Raw genomic sequence first — 22,733 nt, 5'->3', positions numbered from 1 at the left:
TGATATTGCTGTTAGACAATTCAAACATCTCCTTCATTTTTGTTTTGTTTTTTTAAAAAAAAATTTCAACAGTAACCCAAATCAACGATCCATATTATATCAAAGCTATTTTAACGGTAAAAAGAAAGATCCAACAGCTGAAATTTAAATTTAATAGTTAAAATAATATTTTTAATTAATCTAAATCAGATCAAACCCCAAAACTCACTTCAAACTCTATAAATACCCACCTATTTCTCAAATAATCTACCAAAAGTTATGTATGTGGAATTTCAAGTTTTTTAGGTCAAATTATTTAAAAAATTAAATTATGAAGTTATTTAAAAAGATTAAATGAAGAAAATTTATCCACACAAAAAAAAAAAAAAGACTTAAACCATTTTTAAATAATTTAATAAAGTTGCGGGCTTAAAATTTGAGTATAGAGGGTTAGGGGAAAAACAGTTTGAGTTCGGGTACAACCCAAATAGTTATTTTTAAGAGGGGAAAAATTTGAGTTTAGCCCCAAATCCCCACATGATTAATAAAGCTGAAAATTTCCTTTTAAAATAAAGATTATGTTTGTGAGTAATTGTCATATTAGTGGTATTAACGGAAAAAAAAGGTCCAAACCAAAAAGGATATTAATAGCACGCGTTGCACATTATACTAAATACTGACGCGCAAAACAGGGATCATATTTGTTCAGGTTTTCTAAGCGGAGGAGGAGGTACATGATGAACAAGCATTGTATTGTTATTGTATGTAGATTAGATAGATAGGGTTGCAGAGTTTGCCAGACATTTTTGGGTGTCGACGAGGTAGGGCACTGAAAGTGGTACGAAACAGGCACCCAACCAAGACAAAGGCTCAAGGGGAAAAAAGTAAACAGAATTTATGCAACTCTTGATCAATTCCCCAATGGCTCTGGTTAGGGTTTTGGAATGTTTGCTCATCATACTCATGCATGGTCATCAATCAGGTCATGACTCATGCTCATGGGTAAATATTACGAAACTAATTGCAGGATACAGTCTTTTTGATTGGTGACTAATCTATTTCCCCGAGACATATTTTGTACGTTCTGTAACTCTACTGCTTTTATGTAACAGCCAGTTTCACGACTGTTTTTATAAATACATGTTCTTGATTTAATTAACCATTATGTAATAACTCTCAGGTCATTAACGTTTACCCAAAACCAAAAAGAACTCTAAGAAGAAAAGTAATGGCGCTCTTGCAAATTACTGGTAAGTTGGCTCATTGGTAATTTGCCAGGTTGCATAATTTACAGGTGTGTATGGCTATATGCTATAATAACTCTCCGAACCACACGGACCCCACCTCGGCAGAGAGCTATCTCGGTAGTAAAACCCGTAAAAGCAAATCTGTGTGATCTGCCAAAAAGGAATTGGATGGGGATATGCTCATGTACGAAGCATTAAGTACCAACCCAGATTTTAATGAGAAAGGCAAAGGCGTATCCCCCCATCCATGAGAGAGAGAGAGAGAGAGATCTGTTGCTGTGTTTCTTCTGATATCTCTCCCAGAACCGTTAAAAGCTGTAGCCCATGTCATTCTTTATTTTATTATCAGGGCAAATTGTTTCCTTTTCTGGGAGTGGGAGGGCAGGGCAGGGCAGTGGCAGGGGGTGGTTGGTTGTGTTGTTTTCTTTCTAACCTATTGGAATTTATGCTTCCCAATAATTCTCTGGCATGCATCGATCATTATTGATCCCATTGATATTATGTGCATGTTTTGATGTTTATGTTCATGCCCCCACCCGAATTCAAGTATCAAGAGTGGTGTAAATTTCCATATATGTAACCCATGCATATATTATATTTATATACAAGTTGTTTTCAAATCACGCAACTCTATTCAATTTTCTCTTTAAAAATTAGTTTAATTTAGACCATCGCTTAAGTTAAAAAAAAACGCACATTAGGTTTTAATTTTATTGCGCCCTTCGGAAATATTCTGATGAGCCTTGGCAAGTGGAAATTCTTGTGAATGAAATTTAAGATTTTTAGGAGAATGACCGTTGGCAAGTAAAAGTTCTTGCGTGTATGGAATTAAAAGGAGTAAAAGAATGAGGACAAGATGCGCATGAGAGATCCATCAAGCTCAATGAATTTCAAGACATTCCCTACAACTGCTACAAGTCTACAACCAACCAAACCAACAAATCTTCATTCTTGAGAAGCTCAATGAATTAAACATTAACATTATTATAGTAATATTTTGACATTCCATAGAAGGAAAGGAAGGAAGGAAGGAAGGGAGGGGAGGGCCATAAAGTCTCTGGGCTTCTCATTTCCCATCCAACGACTGCCAAAAAAGCTGGTTACCTCTTGATTCTATTGCCCTCTGAGACTGACAGGCTTCGATCTCCTTGTCGTTAAAATCTTGGCTGCTCATCTCTTTTTCTGGTTTGGCGTCTCCGCCTTAATTGAAACCCTTCACCGTCGTTTACTCGCTCTCAGTCTCTCTCTTTCTCCCTCTGTCTTCTCTCTCTCATTTATATTATTATTCAATAATATTTTTGGGTCGGTCAGTTTTCATATTCATGAATCATGACCACAAGTGCAAATAATAATATATAAATATATAGAAAAATATTTTAATGACGCGCCCTGAAATGACCGTCCAAAGCAAGGGATCCACTCAGATTTTTATGAGCATTGCATGAGATACTGAGATGAATGATCTTTGCTTGTGAAGTGAGATCATATTGACATGAACGTCATTGTAGACATGGATATGTTCATACTGTCATTCCAGTGATATATATTCTTGATGGACAACTTTTTCTTTTTCTTTCTTTCATTAAAATAAAAAGGAACAAATTTTTTTCTTTTTTCTTTTTCATTTCACAAAAATACAGACCGAAAAAGTTTTACCAGCTCTGCACAGTTAGTTGTCACTTACTAAGGGCATATAACTACCTTATGGCATGCTTATTAATTCGTAATTAGATTATGAGAAATTGAATTGAAAAGAAATTGGATTGAGGAGAATTAGATTCTGAATTCCTATTAAAGTTGTATACTAAACCATATGAAATTGAGATATGAGTGGTATTAATTACTAAAATGTCATCGTTTGTTGGGTTAAAGTAGATGACAAATTTTGAATTTTAAAAATTTTATAAGGATATAATGGATTAAAAAAATGAATTCCTAATGCATTAGTTTTTCAGGGATTAGAATACAACCTCCCACCCAAGAATTGAATTCCTTTAAAATTAGGAATTCAATTCCTAATTTTGTGTGGGCCCCACTTATTTCTCAATTCATTGATGTGAAGTAAACGCAGTAATCCTTCATATATGGAATTCAATTCCTGATGAGATTCTCATTTCAATTCCTAATTAGTAAACACACAATTAATACAGTGATTGGTAGCTCAAGGAGGTTTTGAGATTAAAAAATCAAACTTATATATATTTGACTTGTTTTAGATTTAGCCGAGTATGAAATAACTTATTAAAGTCTAAAGAAGTCCAATTATTTATGAATATAATTGTAAGGCATGAATAAAAATACATATTAAATAGGTACACTTTCAATTATGTTGTTGAACATATTTTTCATTTTATAATATGTATTTTTTGGTTGCATTTAATATGTATTTGTTTTATGTTAAAGTTTATTGGAAATTATTATTTAGCCCTGAACTCGAGGTCATAGGTCTAATTCCCCCTTCCCCAAATATCGCTTATATAAAAAGATAAAACTTATTGAAAATTGGTCAATGAAATTATGAACTAGAGTGATTTATATGATTTAATGTATACTTTATTTCTAGAAAAACTGTAGAAACTAGAAGTACAAAAAAAAAAATATATATCACTAGATTTTAGGTATGATTTCGACCTTGCTCACATAAACTTTCTGGAAAAATAAATACTTGCATAAATCTGCATTGTTGAGATCACATATTATAATTTATTCACAAACTTAATATGTAAATTGTGCATGGTTAGGCACACGTTTTTTTTTTCCCCATACCGTCGGAGAATCATTGCTCTCTTAACTAGTTTCATATAGAAGAGCCCCCCTACCTATTATTCACAGTGAACATGGTGACTGTGACGAATGCATTAATCATAATGTAAATTGACTTTGTCATTTTAAATAAGCCATTAATTTCCTTCTTTAGGGTTTTAATTACTTCAATTAGCTACAACGAGGACGGTCCCGAAAGCTGATGCACAAATAGTAAGAATTGGCCCAATGGGTTCTGCGGCTAAGTCCTGAGGTTTAGTTTTGTGTGACAAACGAGTTGTCTAGTGCCCAAAGGTTAGTCCTTCCTTTGCATAATTTCTTTTGGTGATCCAGGATATTAACCAAGGTTTAAGCTTAGGAATTAGGGTAGAGAGGGTTACATTGGGAAGAAGAACTTTGTACAACAAAAATAATTAAGCATATGTGGGTTTTTTTATATTTCCGACTCAAATTAGTACAATTTACAAACAACTTTAGTCTCTATCTCACAACCAACAGACGCTGAAAACCTATGAAAACCCTACGTCAGACAACTCCATGTGACCCCATTGATCTTTGGTTTTCAAACCCTAAACCCATCACTAAGGCAAAACCAGATCGAAGTTGCAAAGATGGAAATTTTTTGGTAGCATGCATGAAAGCAATAAAATATTACAAAAGCCAAAGTGGGAGGAACAAATTCTGAGCGCCGCCAGTGTAATCATTCAGAATGTTAATCACAACAAGGGACAGAGAAGGAGAGTTTCTTCTGCAACTCCCTAGAAAAAAATTTTGATTAAAAAATAAACGAAAAAGCAAAAAGCAGCAGCAGAAGCCAGAAGCTACTTTATGTGCTTGTCGAAAACTCCAGGCTCTTTCATGGTTTCATTGCATGTTGGATGGAGACGTGTAGATGTTTTCGAAGTTCCATTTTGAGAAATGGGAGTTTCATTTGGTGTTTTGTTCTTTTCCCTGTTTTAGCGTTTTACAGTTTTTGAGAGAAAAAGAGAGCGTTGAGTTCACTCCATGCCATTAAAATCTTTACCATCTCCATCAGTCATTTTCTGACTTCCAACTTTTTCTTCATTGCTCTTGGAAATAGACCAAGGCTATTACTCCCCCAATAGTTGCTCTGAGCTGGCACATACTTAGTGAACTTTTTTTTTTTTTTTCGTTTCTAAAATAGAATATTGCTTGTATAAAAAAAAATATTGTTGATTTCCCTTGAAAAAAGAAATTGTGGTTGGTTCTTTTATGTGATTATATCTCCAATAAGCAATAACTATTGGATTCAAGTTTCTGCTCAAAAAGAAATTAAACATTGTCGTGTAGATTTGATACGCTTTGGAATAATTAAAGTGGGTGTCCTCCACTTTTTGTTACAGCAATGTGAATTAGACAGCAAGCTGCACCAATATATTTATTAACCATTATTGTTCAAAGAGTGTAAGATCTAATTAATACACAGAGAGAGAGAGAGAGAGGGAGAGAGAGGGGACAAATGACCAACTTAAAAATAAATAAATAGAGAAACAAAGATTGAGAAGATAATCATGGCCCTCCAAGTGAGGGACCGTTGGGCCAGTAGAAGATCCTAGTCGTTGGAATTTAACTCGAAAATTAAAACACTCCCCTGCCTTTTGTTTTCGAGTTTTGTGTTGCACCATCTCTATAAATTTGCCTCCATCTCCATGCATGAAAAATCAGACTTGAAAAACAGTCAATTTCCAGCTCCTCACTTCTCCTCCTTCCTCAGCTATAAATACGCCCAAACAAACACTCTACCCCACGCTGCAATTTCCACCATCACAAACACGCCAATTTCATTTTTCCTTAGAACTTCAAAAAACAAATGGAAGAGGCATTTAGAAGGCTGAATGGGTTTACCCGCTCCACCGAACCCGACCCCATCTCTGAACCACCAAGGAAGTCAACCACCGCTACCCCAACCAACAAGCGCACGCTGAGAGACACCACGACAGCCGCAGGCACTGGCACCGGCGGCGGCGCAATGAGATACCGAGGCGTACGACGAAGGCCGTGGGGTCGTTACGCGGCCGAGATCCGGGACCCACAGTCCAAAGAGCGGCGTTGGCTCGGCACCTTCGACACGGCCGAGGAAGCCGCCTGCGCTTACGACTGCGCTGCTCGAGCCATGCGCGGGCTCAAGGCTCGGACCAACTTTGTCTACCCGTCTTCCCCTCCTCACACCGCCGTCAACGACCATCTCCTCCCTCCGTTCAGCTTCCACAAGCAGTCTCAGCCGTCCGTGAAGAGCCGCAACGGCTACGGCGCTGGCCACTCTTCGAGTTGGCCGTCTGTAACGCCGTTTACTCAGTACCCAACAACTAATAATAACGACGCTGTTGCCTCTCCTTTGAACATGCTGTTCTTTAGAAACTTCATCAATTCCTCACCAAACCCATCTCCGGTTTATAACCAGTTTCCGTACAATATCAGTGGTTCTTCTTCCTCTTCTTCTTCAGCTGCTTTGGTCAACACTGCCAGCTGTGGTCAACCTCATGAAACCAACATGTCAGCAAGTACTAATTTCAGTTCTACTAGTACTGGCTCATCATCTTCCATGACTGTAGCTACGTCCGTTCCTCTCATGGATATTACTACTTCTTCCACAACACCCACCACCCATGACGATCATTCAGATTTCTTTGCTGTGGAGCCATCTGATTCTGGGTTGTTAGAAGAGGTCATTCAACGCTTCTTCCCAAAACCCACCTCCAAGAAGTCAATGGACCCTCCAAAACCAGCTGACTATGGTCGCCATAATATGAACAGCATTCCTTCAAGTTCCAGCCAGGCCTCTTTTGTGTCTTCAAATCAAGCTCCTCCCTTTGATGGGCCGACAAAGAATCATCCTCATCAGCATGGAGGTGTATGCTATAACTTCGAAGAATTGCTGCCACAACCACAGCAGCTTGGAAACAGTTTCAGTGTTGGAATGGATTATCAACCACAAGTATCACAGACGACGCAGGCCGTACCGTTTTACAATGATCACGTGCCAATCAACGTCCAGCTTGGCGGCCAAGATTACTCCATGGTCGATAATAATATGTTCCAGTACCCTGAGTTCATGGGTGGTTTTGCGGCCAGGGTCCAGAACTGAAGCCTGAGAGACTGATCTCTCGAGTGATGGGCGATGCAAGTTATGCTTTGAAGTTCCATGAGGTAGCTGAAGCTTAGAGCTAGATAGCTAGAAAGAAAGTATGGATCTAACGAGTTTGCATGTATCTTCCTCTGTGACCTTAGGGTTTTTGTTTTCTTAGGAAGAAGAGTAATGGAAACTATTTACTATGGGTTTTGGTCTTGTTTTGTTTAGATTATCAATTATATATACATATGTTAGAACTTGTTGTCATGCAAGTTCTAGCTCGCTCATGTTTGCTTTTATATTGAGTTTTGAATTTATTTATGCGAAGCGATGAGATGCATTTTCTGAGCTGTGATAATTGCTCACTTGGGTTTAGGAACTTACAGTTGACCTTGGAAATCTCATCTTGCAAAGCCATGATTGGACTTTTCGGCTCTTATCTTCATTCCTTGTCTATTTTTAATTGTAAAAAGAAGGGGATGAGTGATTTTGCATTGCATTCGCGTGTATTGAGAAAACAGCTTTTGTCCAAAAAAAAAAAACAGAGAAAACAGCTCTCTCGCAAATTTTAGGGGAGGGGCATAAATGTCATACATAGTAGTTTTGTGAAAACGCTAGTAGGGAGTCCCGACCATCAGGTGGGATTAGAAATTTTGGGGTTGAGCCGAGTCCCGACCACCGCTGCCCAAGTTTCCAGTACTTGCTGCGTTAAAATGGCACAGGAATAAGGTAGCATCATCTAGTTTTTTACTGTACAAGATATATGTGGTCCTCTACCCTTTTGAACTTTGTTTCCTTTTCTGGAACAATTCACCTAACGCACTTACTTTGCCCTCTCCTCCTCTCTCTAGATAATGCCGTCTCAAATGTTCTAAGTACGCATAAATTGACATGTCGCTTGGGTTATGTATCGTTTTTGTTATTAAATTTTGTGCTCAACAAGATCATACTTCTTTCAGGCACACACTATCCTCTAATTGCTCCAGAGGAGATGCGACAGGGGTATCCAATTTTATTGCGACTATATTTTCATAATTGAAGTCTCTCTAATTAATACCTTTGGTTTTATTATTAGTGCATTTATTTACTAGATTCGTCAGTTGACTGGATATACTTATAATTATGTATATTTCGAGAGACAAATACTCTTACCACCGAGCTATGGACGATTGACAGAATTACATAATTATTAACATGTTTTCATATTTTTGCAAATAATTATAAAGTCATTTTATGTAGTCTTAGATTAATGTAGTAAGATATACCAACTAAGAGCATCTCCACCCACAAGGGCAAAGTCTAGGGCAAGGGCAAGCAAGGGCTGTTACTATTCACGTGAATAGTGTCAGCCTTTGCATTTGTGGTTCCACCCACAAGGGCAAAGTCTAGGGCAAGTCTAAGACAATTACTATTCATTGTACTTTATTTTCAATTTTTTTATAGTTTAAACCATTAATTTTGATAATCTTTTGTAATTAAATTTTCGGATAAGATTTTCACCCTCTAAAATTGTGCCACGTCTGATGTAGAACAAATGTCAGATTTTATCGCTTGAGTTAGAAAAAGGACGTAGTGGGAATTTGCAGATTTGTCGTCCGAGCTCCGATTAGGACGCAAAATACCATTTCGGAAAGGGAACGACGCCACGAGTCAAACTCACAGCTATTCTGTGATGTATGATGGATTTTGGCATTTTGAGGTCGTTTGGCCTTCCAAAACGGCATTTAAAGTTTCGTAGTTAATTTTCAGTATTTTAGATTTTAATAAAAATTATTCAAAGAAAATTCCTTTTAAAATTGTGCCTTCTTCGGGGTTGCCGGTTCTCAGAATGACCTCAATGTCCTTGGTCAATCCCGGTGTTCGATGAGGTATGCGAGGTCATTCCCCCAGTCACGTACCAAATCAACAATACCGTTTACTCTAGTGCGTACTACCTTTCCGACGGAATTTATCCTAGGTGGACGACATTCGTGAAAACAGTTCCGAATCCCCAATCCGAGAAGGAAAGAAACTTTGCTTCCTTTCAAGAAGGTTACAGGAAAGACGTGGAGAGGTGTTTCGGTATCTTGCAAGCTCGTTGGGCAATTATTAGAGGTGCTGCTCGGATGCTAGATGAGGAGGTGCTGCGGAGTATTATGATGACTTGCATCATCCTTCACAACATGATTGTGGAGGATGAGTATGACTATGATGCTCAAGAGGTGTTTGAACCCGATCCAATGAACACATCGTTGACAAGAATATATGAAAGGCCGATTGGACCAAATGGACTACCACTGGAGCCCGAACCAATACTTCGGGATGGTCAATTCAACAACCCCATGATTGATCGGTATCAAGAAATGCAATCTTCATATGTTCACGAGATACGTCAACGTGACTTGATCGAGCACTTGTGGGAGATGAAAGGCAATCACAATGGATGAAGTCAAGATTAGTGCTTTGTTTGGAATTATGCCTTGTTTTTAATTATGCTTCATTTTGTGTGTGGTTTTTTTTTTGGAATTAGGCTTTTTATTATTATGCTTTTATGTATGGTTTGTTTTGTGTGTTGTTTGCAATCAATGAAGGTTTTTTTGAATTAATATTTGTTTTGATGCTCAAATGTTTTTAATAAATAGTCATTTAATTTAATGCTTTTTTGATTGAATAAAAAGGGAACAATACAACAAATTAAAGGATAAGGGAACAATACAACAAATGAAAGGAAAATACAACAATACAACAACTTAAAGGATAATACAACAATACAACAACTTAAAGGATAATACAACAATACAACAACTTAAAGGATAATACAACAATACAACAATACAACATATGGCAAAGGTGTTTCAATTGCTTCCTAATGGTTTTCATCATTTAACCAATCCGTATTGCTAGGTCCGTCGTCATTGAAAAGTTTTTTCCTCATGACATCTCTTCTTCGTTGCTTCCAATAAGCCTTTGTTTCGGGAGACATATGGCTCGTATCCATAGCCATGATTTTAATCTCTCTATCCTCTATGTCTTTTTCTTGTGCCATTTGTTGTTGGAGAACAAATGCTTCCTCTCGTGCCTTGTCCATTTCATCTCTTTTCAAGTCTCTCTCCATTCTTAGTGAGGCGCTCTTAGCTATATGCTCCAATAATTGTACACAATCATTGGTCGAAGTGGCCCCTCTCTTGGCCTTTGCCGCCTTTCTCCCAATAGGTCTTGGCGGACGTGGCACAAATGGTGACTCCGTTTCCATTGGGGAGTCCAATGGAGAATCGGTTGATGTTGAATCGTGGAGTGGCGTCTCATTCATCACAACCGGCGGACCGGTGGGAATAATTTTGAATCTCGAACAATCCTTCACAATTTCCCAACATTGGAAATGCACGAAACTTTTTTTGCCTTGCCCCATGGCACCGAACCACATTTGTGCTTGTACCATCTATTAAAAATAAATAATTGGAAGTGCAAGAAACAAAAATTATTATGCAAGAAAATATAAACTATTTTGAAATGCAAAAATAAAATTGATTATGCAAGAAAATATAGACAAATTAAAGGTGCACCAAGAAAAAAGAAATTATGCAAGAAAAACAAATAGAATATGAAAAAAAAGTGACATTGAATTGATTAAAATGGCAATTATAAATATTTTACCTCATCGGTTAAATTTTGACCGCTTTGAATGTTCGCCTTTGCTTTTGTCAAGGCATTTCTCCATTTCCCTAACTCTTTATTAAGAAGTTTCCATCTACTAGACAACGCCATTTCGGTCCGAATAGAACCCGATCTTTGACAAAATTCTCCATGAATTTTGCTCCACATGTGATGAAACTTCATCTCATTACCCGTGATAGGGTCATGACTAATGTTCACCCAAGATTGACACAACGCAATATCTTCATTCGTTGACCACGAGCCTCCGACTTCAATAGAAGATGCCATTTGTTTTTTTATACAAATGGAAAGTAGTAGAAAGAGAGTAAAAAATATTTGAAGGAGAAGAGTTTGTATGGAGAATTGGTGTGGAAGTGAAAAATGTGAGTGGAGATGAACAAAAAAATTGGAAGGAGAAAAGTTTGTATGAAGAATTGGTGTGGAAAGTGAATAATGTGAGTAAAGAGTAAAAAATATGGGATGGAGAAGAAATTGTATGAAGATTTTAGTGTGGAAAGTAAATACAATGGTTAGGTATTTATAGAGAAAAAATACAGAATTTTTGGGTATTTTTTAAAAAAAAATTCAGATTTTTTTCGATTTTTTTCGATTTTTTTTGCAATTTTTTAGCCAAAAACGAGGACCGTCGGATGTCCTGGAAAAATTCAATCGGAGAGTCCCGGCGCGCCACGTGGCACCCGCCCGCTGTCGTTGGTCGACGTTGGCGTCGCCGACGATAATCAAATTTTTACCGTTGGCGCGTGAATTACACGCGCCAACGTAAAAATTTGACTTTGGCGTCGGCGACGCCGACGCCACTAACTCGAGCCGGCCGGCAAGACTTGCCCTTGGGCTTCTCGCTCGTGGGACCCGCCACCGGGCTCCGCCCTGCTGACTCAACTCGGGCTGCGTCGGGCAGCCTTTCCCCCCTGGCCCGAAGAGCGCTGGAGATGCTCTAATGGCAGCGGTCATTCTTGTTCTTTAATGTTGAAAGAGATCTCAAGTTAGAATAATTCAAATATAATATAATAATATTGCCAAATATACTTCACGTGCATAATAGTGTTCCAGAGATCCAACAAGTACTTTAGTTGAAAAGTTAGCTTGGAAATTTTGTATCGGTTGCTGGGTCAAATATGAAATTATGAGATGCATGTGTGCGTAGATATATACACACATGTTTGAAATGAAAATAAGAATTGAGCTATATTAATTAAGGCATAACTGACACGTAAGTACAATGAGAGCTTATTGATTTGTCCTAGGCCTACATGCGTGGGATACCTCACTACTAAAGCATAATTGGAAGAGCCTTACCCCTCAACTAGGGGCTTAATTAAACACTTAAGTATGGTTAATAATTGAGATCAATAGAAGATGGACCAGTATTTAGTAGGAGTGCATGTAGACGGTAGGGCTTATCTGGTGCATGAACAGTGACTTGCTCTGTTCATAGGCTATAAGTACTAGCAAGTATTTATCAATATAACCCTTTCTTTACTAGTAGTTATCAATATAACCCTTTCTTTGAGCTCCGAATGACTCCTTTAATAAAGGACGTTAGCTACATCTTCATTGAAAGCTTTTGGGGAACTACCATTCAACCAAAGCCTCCCGCGGTCTTTGCCTTTCTAATGTTGATGATTTTAACCAATATGGAGGATATTCATTAAGACTATTATAGGAAGCAAAATCGTGCCACTATTCATTTTGTTGTTGCACACCGACTTTTCAATGAAACCGTGAAACATAACATTACAGAACTTTCTATCAACAGAAAAAAAAAGTTTGCTCATACTTCAAAATACTGCTGAAATATTAACAATCTAACAAAATTACCAACACAACCTATGAGTTTGCAAAACTAAGTGAAATCCAGGTTCCTACTAAATAAACGTTTAATTATCTAATTGAGTTATAATAATTCACTAAATATTCAAATGATATTTCTTCAAGGTTGAGATTAAAAAAAATATAGGGAACTTCAAGAGATTGGCAGAGAATACACTTCATTAATAATACATTATTCAAAGCCTAGGTGAGTCCCATAGAGAGAGAGAGAGAGAGAGAGAGAGAGAGAGAGAGAATAAAAAGAAAAATAATAAGAGAGAAGAGAGAAGAAAGAAAGATTCATCGAAATTATGAAGTCCTAGTCTATGTTAGTTAATGTAATATAAGTATTTATTTTAATAATTAATTATATTATATTGCAGTTTGCAGTAAATTGCATTATTTGGATAGGCGGAACCGCATATTGCGGTTGGTTTAGATGCTGTAAAACCTCAGTTGGTATTTGTGATATCCCGTTCCTAAATTAATATTCAATTCTTAAATTATTCAAGTAAAAGACAATTTCTTCAAAATTAACTTTTTGTTTGGGAAATTGAGCCGAACTATTGTGTCGGGCACGTCAATACGAGTTTAGACATGATGTGAGCTCAAATTAGAGTTTGAATGAAGAAGTTATGGTCAACGGAAGTGCAATGACACAATCGTAAATTTGTTGAAGTTGGGTTTTAAAAAATTTGTCTCTCTGTCTCTCTGTCTCTCTCTCTCTCTCAGGCGAGGACACCGCCGCTTTTGACGGCGATTTCGGTGTCGTTTGGCCACCAAACTCGACGCCGTAATTTGCAAAACGCTCCTTCCACCTCCTCTACACGACCCACTAAATTTCCAGACTTGATTTCTAGCTGTGAAGCGACTGGAATGAGAGGAAAAATCATGGCTTTTTCGTCCATGTTTCAAGAGATTTCGGCAACGAAATCCAACGAGAAAGGTATGCTTCTTTATCCATTTTTCCTGTTCTAGCTGTTTTGATAGTTGGTTTGGATCGATTTGGAGCCATGAGTGTTCGATTAGAAACCTAGATTTTGTCCGACTTTGGCAGCATTTTTCGGCCACTTCCCGACCAAATTGGAGGTCGGCCTAGTTATAAAAGTTGCTCCCCTAGTTGCCATGATCAGTAGGTATAGATATTGTTAGGTGATTTGAGAAATTTTAGTCGCCGGAAATTTCTCAAGCCACCCACACGCTGCCGGCACTTGTGATAGCGCGTGGGCCGAGGTTGGGTGGCCCATTTGGTCCTAAAATGTTTCCCATGTCGTGTCGAGCACCACGACATGCTCGGATTAGAATTTGGTTATCGTTTAACGCTTAAACGAATTTACGCATATTAGGCGTTATCAGGGTTTAATATGTTCGGACCATCGGATTTTGACGAAACTCATAGGATATGTTAATTGGATTTTTATGAACCTATAAGAACTGTCAGATTATCAATCGGAGGTCATGGACCCCACAGGGGACTGAGTTGACCAATATAAGAATTTAATCATATATTTAATCTCGGGTCTTATCAGACCATTCAAACTGTTAGAACTGTTGAAAATGGGCCTTGAAACTTTCTTAAGTTAGCACATGTATTTTAAGGTCGGGGGTCAGGGTTTTGATTAAATATTTATGATTGAGTTATTTTATTAATTAAATATTTTAATTGCTTAAATAGGTACTCGGGCTCCACCAAACCCGCATAAGGGACCCTCAAAAGGTCAGGCGAGCTCGGACGCATAATGAGTGGATGTTTGTTTTATAAATGAATTTTATGTAGTTAAAATTTTATTAATTGATCATGAATGAATTATTTATTGTTTTGCTTTCCAAACATACAGTTTGAATTCAAATGTTTTTATTAAATTTTGTTTATGAATAAATGTGAATGGCTTGGAAAGTAGAAAATGAAATGGTAACAGGATTTAAGGATTGAGTGAGAAATAGTATTATAATTTTCCAGGAAAGGTTTTTGAACCACCATAAGTACCCAAAATGTTACCTTCGAATAAACTGTTGCATTCGGCTATAATGATGTTCACAGATATCATAGTTGTCTTCGGTTGAGTCAGCACGTGTTTACAGTTGCCCCACGAGTCCTAGGGATACTCGGACCGTGAGGAGCGAGGAATGCGACTCAGGTTGACCAAGTGTCTCCTGAGTTCTATGAGGAATGCGACTCGAGTTAACTTTGTGTTTCCGAGTTCTGCAAGGAGGTGTCGCTTATGTGACAATTGAAATTAACTGTATAATGTGGGAAATAAATAGAAAAATCATGGAATTGACGGATTTATGAAGGCTACACCATGGTGGAAAGGAATTATTATTTTTCAATGCTTTCAAATGATTTTGATGAATTGGTTGAATGTATGAACGGTTATATGAATATAAATATGCATGCTTGATTTTTGTACTTATATAGAACATGGATTAAATGAATTTTCAAATAGTTTTTAACAGTGGGGTTAGTATGTTGATATTATATTTTGCAAAACTTTCTTTTGTCGACTCACGCTTTTAATGTTTTGGGCCCCCAGGCAGTAATCAAGTATCGGAGTACCACCACCGGGCATTCATCACCTACCACTCATCCACTTCCATTATGTAGGATATCCTTCTGTAACCGTACTATTTTTGTAAATTAAATCAATAAGTAGGCTTTGATATTGCCCTATGATTTCTGTAAGGCCTGAGGCCACACAGATTTGCTTTTGGATTGTGTGTGCTCTAACATTGTGCATGTTGAACGCTTGTGGATATAAGAAATGCATGTTGTACAGGTATAAATTATTGGGAAACTAGAAATTTACAGGAGAGATTCTGCCGATTTTTCGATTGAAGTCAAACCTTAAAAGAATTTTTGAGTTTTAATTTAAAGGGCAATTTGATCAAGTGTGCTCGGCACCTGACAGATGTTGGATAAGCACAGGGTTCAACGCGGATTCTAAAATGGAATTTGGGTCAAATCCTGTTAGTATTTGTGATTTTTCAGTTTTGTGATCTAAAATGCTAGCCCTACAATTTATCTTTGGGTTTGCATCGATTGGTTTGATGTCTTCCCTATTGGTTCGGCTCCTACTTAAGATGATGATATAGTAGGCTGGGCCTTGGCCCGAACTTATTATAAGGTTTGGAGGAGTCGTGAGTCAAAGTTAGTCAAGGCCATGCACTTCACTGGGACTGCAAACTAAAACCTTAACATTGGATTTTTTTTGATATTGGTAAGCTCGTTTTTAGAAGCCCAGTATCCCTTAAATGGAGAAAATTAAACCTGGCTTTGTTGAGCCCAGCATGGAGCTAGGCCTTTCTTGAGTTCAGAAAGCCCCGGTAATGAAGGTTCTTAGAAGAGTGGCCCAAATTAATCTTTGGTTGAGCGTGGGCTACCAGAGTCAGACAAATGGCAATGTGCCCAGATTATATGGGATAAAAAATTAGTTCATTTTGGAAAAATCTGAAGCATTAAAAGAAAATTGATCCCCAACGTTTTTGCATCTTCGCTATATGTTGATGACAATCCAACCAAGAATTGAGAAGAAACTGAGGTATGCCAGTATCCATTAAAGATTCTGTCTTTAATTTTCTAACATGTGGTATTGAGGACTTTCTGTTGTTTCAACTTGTAGGATCAGAGTATTTCTGTGAACCCTCTACTTTTTTTTTTCTTTTTAGGTGCCAAAGCTTGGCATTCATGTGCATGTACAACCTAATTGGGAGAGTTGATAATAAGAATTTGATTGCTTCTACTGGTTTCATATACATATATATATATATATATATATATATATTCTTTAGATTGTGAGAGACCAGTACCTTCCTTATCTTTTTCTCTTTTCAAAGCAGAAAAAGACATGTACCCTTGAGAATGTAGAGCATGATAAATTTGTGGGGTACCCTATAAAGATGTGTTTGATAGGGTACCATGTCTCATGATTCAATGCAATTGCACATTAAAAAAAAAAGAAAAAAAAAAGAAAGAGAGCGGAAGAGATATATACAGAAGGGAAATGAAAGCTATAATGCTCTCTATCTTATGGATGATGATGATGACCATGACGGGTTTTTACAAGTAAGTGGTTGGAGCATTATCAAAAAGTGATGGAGATGTAGTTGGGTGGGACGTTAATGGATTTGATTATCACACCCGTGAGAGAGAGAGAGAGAGAGAGAGAGAGAGAGAGATTGATAGAAAAAGAAAAAGAAAAAGAAACAGACAATAAAGAAATTGCATGCCCTGCCCATCAATGTTTTAAATTTACCCATCATCTTTTGTTATCTTTAAATTATCTCGTCTCTCTTTCTTTCTATCTATCTTAAAAGGAAGTGTTTGAACAATTTTTTGCTTTGCTTGTTCTTCTGAATCTGCTCCTTCTCATCATCCCCATATATTATATTAAGGTGTTGAGTTTAGATTGCAATGGAGAGTGATGAACAAGTAAGCAAGAAGGACATAAAGGTGGAGATTCCAGCAGATGAGACTGAGAAGTACGTGTGTGCCGGGCTCTCACGACAGCTGAGCATGACGAAGAACAATTGCCTCTGCTCCCCCACCACGCATGCAGGCTCATTCAGGTGCAGGCTGCACCGTGCCCCGAGCCTCCAGCGCACTAAAAGCATGGACTGTCGTGGCCCAGCGTCTAAGGCAGGCTAAATACTAAATACTACCACTGCTACTGCTGCTGCTGCTATGTACAACCAAAGCTCAGTAATTTCTAAAGAAAAATAAGTGCGAATTGTTGCTTATATATATATATATATATTATACATATATGTATTTATTATGGCTCTTTGCTGAAGTTTGGAGTTTTCACCTTCTCCTTTTATTCTGCTCTTTGTAACCATTGTTTTTGTATTTAGAGAATTAAAGCATGGCGTTTTATCAAGTGTCTTATAATTTATAAAAAATTATTGATTTCGACAAGCCTTTTGCTTACTGGTTCTGTGATTTCTGCAACAACTACGCTAGCATCAGTAATAATATGGAAGTGTTTCATACTGCACTAAATCTGGCTGAAACAGAGCCAACTTAGTCTATTTCAAGCAGCATCTTCAAGGCGCCATAGCCCTACAAAACCATAATTTGAATGAAGACATCTGAAATTTTTTTTACCTTGTTCAGTTGGAATCAAACCAATAAATAGTTCATGTTGCCCACAAATGGTATGCGTCTCATTTAAATACTTGCATCTGTGTGTGTTAAAACATTTTTCTATGCAATTTATAATTGCTATAATGTATTATCAAATTTTTTTCATCAAGATGGACATCCCAGAGGAGAACTTTTAACTGGAGTTGGATAATGGGCACATGGAATAACCAGAATATCTGAATGATGGTTACAAATAAAATTGAAACAGAATAACAAGAAGCAGTTGCTTCCAAACAATTCTGGAGACTGGGTGGGGGAAACAATGATGATCATGAAGACCACAATGATGTCAAAAGGCCAGAGCAAACATCATCACCACAATTATGCAGCACCAGATCCAATGCTACACATAAACCATGAAAAAAAATAATATTTGAGTCTACTTCTGTAGTCTCTACTAATTTCCCCAAACAGTTGGATGTCTGTTTCAGCATGCAAAGTTTGATCTCAATGATACATGTGTATGCCTGCCTAGGCAAGCAGGCAGTATTTCCAACAATAGCAAAGCCATTCATGTTGCCGCTAATCATTTTTGGATGACACAAATTTCAACACAAGAATCAAAGTCACCTACCGACATATCACTTCATAATTGTTTCTGCAATAGGAAGTCAATTAAGTTGCAGACGCAATTATGTAAAAACAACAAAAGCAAGCAAGCCAATATTTCTTTTCTTTAATTCGGTCTTCACCAAGTTCTCTCTCTCTCTCTCTCTCTCTCTCTCTCTCTCGCTTGGGTTACTGATGATTGATTCACCAGTCAAATGAATAGGTAGCTGGGGAGCCGCTATTTCCTCACAAAATGACATGGTGGGAGGCAAGTCCTTAGCCTTTTGCTAGGTGCCAAAAGTCTTTCGGTTTGGGGTTTTACATGCATTATGGTTAAGTCCATGTAACACAGTACCAGGTAGTTTAATGTCATCTTCAGTTTGAGAAATGCAAAAGCAAGCAGCTGGTGATTTGAGGTGGGTTTATAATTATGTTTGTATAACGTGTCGGCCTGATAATGGGGTATAATTGTTGTACCTAAGACTTTTCATCTAGGTAACAAGTTTTTGTCTCTTCTTGTTGGTTTTTTGACTTCTTTGCTTTAAATCCTGTCATAGTGGGTTGTTTTATAGCATATTGTCCTAACTTTCCAAAAGGTTTCTCTTTGCAAATGAAAAAAAGGAAGAAAAAAAACATAATCTTCTACTATCCAGATTAATTTAATTTGCCAGATGAATAATTGGTTCAAAGGAAAAAAAAAAAATGTACAGAAATTCCAATACTACAGCAGTGCAATATGTCAGGTACATGAACTCCCAAGAATAAAATTTGATTAGCAGGTGAGGATCCAAGGAGGTGCAGCAAGGAGACAAGGACAGGTATTGCAGATTTGTGGACAAAGAACACAAATCTGGTCCCACAATGGTCATCTACAACTAATAGAGATTCACCTAGAGGCTAAAGGATTTTGCACTTGATCATGTCCTGAAAATCTTCTTTCTTATTATAAAAAGATTACATGAACATTAATGCACATTGGGGATTCTTAATTTTGGTTCCTAGTGAGTTACAAGGAATGAGGGAAAAAAGCGTAGTATAATATGTTACTCGTTGGATTAACCAAACCCAAGTGGATCAAATTAAACAAAAACCACTCAATTCTTTTCACTGGTTGTACTTCTGTTGGTGGACCACAACTTACTGAACATTCTTTTGGGTCTTGCAGGAAGCAAGCAAAGAGCTTTGAGCTTTGAACTTCTCCCAATTCCATCTGGGTTCAAATCATTTTCATCCAAATCATCATCTTCGGCGAGCTTCATTCGTAAAGTAGACATCTTGGACCTGGGAGACTTGAGGCCTGAGACACTCCATTGGTCATCTGCTGGCATAAGGCTAGAGGTGCTTAAAGGGGCTGGAGGCCTTGATGGGTCAATGTTATGTGTGGCTAGAAGTGCCCTTATGTTGCTAGGCAGCTCGGTCACTTTGCCACCAGCCATGGCAGCTCGAGCTTGCTCAAAGAACAGAACTTGGACCACTACCCTTAGTGGGAGTAGCTCATTTTGTGCAGCATGCATGCAGGCCTCCATTGAGAGCTTTTTGCAGTCTAGAATTCGACACAGCCTTTTCCTTTCACTCTTGTTGAGGTCTGGATGTGCCTGATATTTAGGCATAACGACTTTAATTAATATACATTGCTCAACATCAACAAGAGTAGTTGGCATATTCTATAATTCACTAATTTCTAAATCTTCATCACAACCTGTTCCAAATTAGAGCATGCACAGAGATTTAATAAAGAAAAATTAAGATTATGTCATTCAAAATGTGGACCACCTAATCCCAATTGGTAACCAGTTGTGAACTTGACAAGATTTTAAGGTCAAGAGAGTTGGTCATCTGCTGATAACGGTGACCCACATTCTGAAATGTGACAGCTGAAATATACTCAGAAATCTAAATACAAAAAAAAAAACATGAACTATGGTAAATTTGAAAACCAGAATTTTGTTCTTATTACCTTGAGATAAATGTCAATTGCCCTGTAGAGATCATCGTGGTCAAGCCTTGCAAACTCTGGTATTGCCTCAGCAATTGCAATGAACTTTGACAGAGACAAATTGACATCCCTGCCAATTTCCTGAAGATACACATCCATAAGCTTTGCCACCTTCAGCTTTGAGCTATGTGCTGCTGAAGATGATCTTCGACTCTCCTGAAACTCAAAATCAATGTTCTCTGCTGACCGAGACCTTCTCCTTTCAAAACCAAGCTTGGACCTTGGAGGGCTAGTTGGGGGGCTCTGCCCCTGCAACAAGAACTGCTCCAAAATGGTCATAACTATGTCTACATCATATCGAGTGTCGGTTTCATATGACACAGAGGGTATTATCAAGTCACTGACGGTTGCATCCTCTAATTGAAGTCCAACTCTTCTAGCCAATTCCATTTTTGAAGAGGAAGAAGCATTAAGAATATTGGCTGCCTTCAAGAGTTTAAGCAGAAAACTAGTAGATGCAGCACCTTTCTCCACTGGAACTAAGCTTACAATTGATTCCAAGATCAACCTATGCTTTGAAGTTAAATCATTGGCAGAGTCTGAATCTGAATCAGATGCTGCTTGTTTATGGTCACATCCATTTTTTGAAATGTTGGGCAACCATTTAGCTGCATAGATTTTCAATGCATCTCCAATCAGATGAGACGGCATTTTCCCACCAGATTTAATAGCTATCATGGTTCTCCAATAGAGGTCTATGCCCAATTCTGCTATGTCTTCAGCCCACCATCCTCTGTTTGCAGGCTTATTATGCCTCAGGCTCTCTGCACCATTGCAGGACATGTCATCTCTACCCCTCCTGGAGTAACTATGCGACAAGCTAACCTTTGAAGGGTGTGTTAGGACTTTGGAAGCAATTGCCTCAATGCATCTGCTTGTGATTCCAAGGTCCTCTGACCACAAAGGAAAAGCCTTTGTGCTTTGCAGAGTGGCAATTGAGTCTCTCCACCCTTGGAGGATGCAAGAGTTGAAGAAAACCTCAAGCTTATAAATAAGGTTGCCCTTCTCAACATCCTCAGTCATCTGTAAGTACTCCGCGGCGCATCGAGAAGCTACAATGTTGTAGGCACTGAGGGTGATTGTGATGCCATAGCAGAATTTTGCACAGAGCTCAAATGCCTCAACCCCACTGGGAAAATCATGGAGCTGGATTATTTGGTGTTGTGAAGCTTCTTGATATTCAGAGCACAGCCTCTGCAGCCGCAAACACTTGGACAAAAGAGGAAACTGCGTGCCATGTGAAAATGAATCAATTTAAAGAAAAACTCATATGCACCATTCAATTGAATTGCATCATATATCAACTTGAACATATCCCATAATCAAAATTTGGGAGAAGTTCATTAAGTTTACCTTGTGAAGCAAATATCTGCTTCCCTTCACTTGAATTATAAGATCACTTGAAACTTCAGAGGAGACTGACCTGAATTCAGCAGGAAAAATAGAAAAATCTGTCAGTACCTTCATCAATGAATACAGGCATATCTAAAAAGTAACTTCATGTTCAATCAGATATGTGCTCTTACCTTACGGCCTCAGTAGTGTAGAAAGTATCTGGCCGAGATCCAAGTTTCATAAACTTCATGATTGATTCTTTCTCCTTATTTGCTTCTTATGTGCACATCAGAAGCTCATTAACATAATTGAATTATATATCCCCAACTTCTTGATGCATAAAACACCAGGAGGCACACAAGCTTCTTCTTCCAGCAGCAAGCAAAAATGGAATAATTTTCCTGGATGAGGAGAGAGGATATCCAAGAACAAGGGAAAACCAAGAGCTCTTGCTGTTGTGGGTGTGATACTAAATGAGTTTTATTTATGTATATATATAATCATCAGAAGTCGTCAAAATGACAAAAACTCAAGAGGATCAAACACACCAAAGCTCAGGTCCTATCAGTCAAATTCTATACCCCATGTGACTTGGACATGCAAACAAAGAATTAAAGTCACTGCAACTACAGCTGCTCTAAAACTAGTAGACACAATCAAATTGTGTTCAAACAAAAAAAATCATTCAACAAAAACTTAGCCCTGAAAGATTGTAAAATTGTGAACTTTGGGTTTTTGTAATAACTTGAATGAAAAATATGGTTTAAGTCCTCTCTCTCTCTCTCTCTCTCTCTCTCTCTCTCTCTCTCTCTAGCATGGCCATGCCATTGCCAGCGTGCAAATCAAAAGGAAACTCCCACGTGCTTCTCTCGAGCCCACTTGTGCCCTTCTCTCTCATGATTGCCACTGCATTTTTTTATTGCAAGCAGTAAGACCCCTCCTCTCCTTCTCTGATTATTTTTGTCAAACACTATTTTATACGCAGTATCGTATGTGTCCTCATTTCCCATTATTAATTTCTAAAAGGGAATATTACAATAATTGAAAAGCTAAAGAGAAAATGTGTTTACACTTTTTATTTAAAAAAAGAAAAGAAAAACCTAAGAATACAATAAAGTAAAAGGGATGCCAAACGCATACAATAGGAATAGGATATGTGTATCGCTA

At 37.8% G+C, this 22,733-nt stretch overlaps 3 protein-coding genes and 1 long non-coding RNA gene across 4 annotated transcripts; 2 read left to right on the top strand and 2 right to left on the bottom strand.

The window, feature by feature from the left end:
- The first annotated feature begins 5,715 nt into the window (after positions 1–5,715).
- Positions 5,716–7,379, top strand: LOC103321916 (uncharacterized). Its single transcript, XM_089046583.1, has one exon. The coding sequence runs from the start codon at positions 5,821–5,823 to the stop codon at positions 7,093–7,095; it is 1,275 nt and encodes a 424-aa protein (XP_088902709.1). The 5' UTR covers positions 5,716–5,820; the 3' UTR covers positions 7,096–7,379.
- Positions 7,380–9,809: 2,430 nt separating this feature from the next.
- Positions 9,810–11,005, bottom strand: LOC148919841 (uncharacterized). The gene is made up of 2 exons (XR_016123669.1): positions 10,714–11,005; positions 9,810–10,498 (listed from the first exon to the last, which is right to left on the bottom strand). It is a non-coding gene; the product is annotated as an uncharacterized LOC148919841 (long non-coding RNA).
- A 5,747-nt stretch (positions 11,006–16,752) lies between these two features.
- On the top strand, positions 16,753–17,458 carry LOC103321842 (uncharacterized). The gene has a single exon (XM_008223686.3). The coding sequence runs from the start codon at positions 16,955–16,957 to the stop codon at positions 17,186–17,188; it is 234 nt and encodes a 77-aa protein (XP_008221908.1). The 5' UTR covers positions 16,753–16,954; the 3' UTR covers positions 17,189–17,458.
- Positions 17,459–19,155: 1,697 nt separating this feature from the next.
- Positions 19,156–22,414, bottom strand: LOC103321841 (Phototropic-responsive NPH3 family protein). Its single transcript, XM_008223684.3, has 4 exons — positions 21,758–22,414; positions 21,585–21,654; positions 20,193–21,458; positions 19,156–19,830 (listed from the first exon to the last, which is right to left on the bottom strand). The coding sequence occupies exons 1-4, from the start codon at positions 21,814–21,816 to the stop codon at positions 19,330–19,332; spliced, it is 1,896 nt and encodes a 631-aa protein (XP_008221906.2). The 5' UTR covers positions 21,817–22,414; the 3' UTR covers positions 19,156–19,329.
- Positions 22,415–22,733: the final 319 nt, after the last annotated feature.

Source organism: Prunus mume, linkage group LG2 (assembly GCF_029339155.1).
Source record: "Prunus mume cultivar Tortuosa linkage group LG2, ASM2933915v1, whole genome shotgun sequence".
In the NCBI taxonomy this organism is placed as follows: domain Eukaryota; kingdom Viridiplantae; phylum Streptophyta; class Magnoliopsida; order Rosales; family Rosaceae; genus Prunus; species Prunus mume.
Note: the sequence above shows the minus strand (reverse complement) of the source record. Positions and strands in the feature narration are given on the sequence as shown.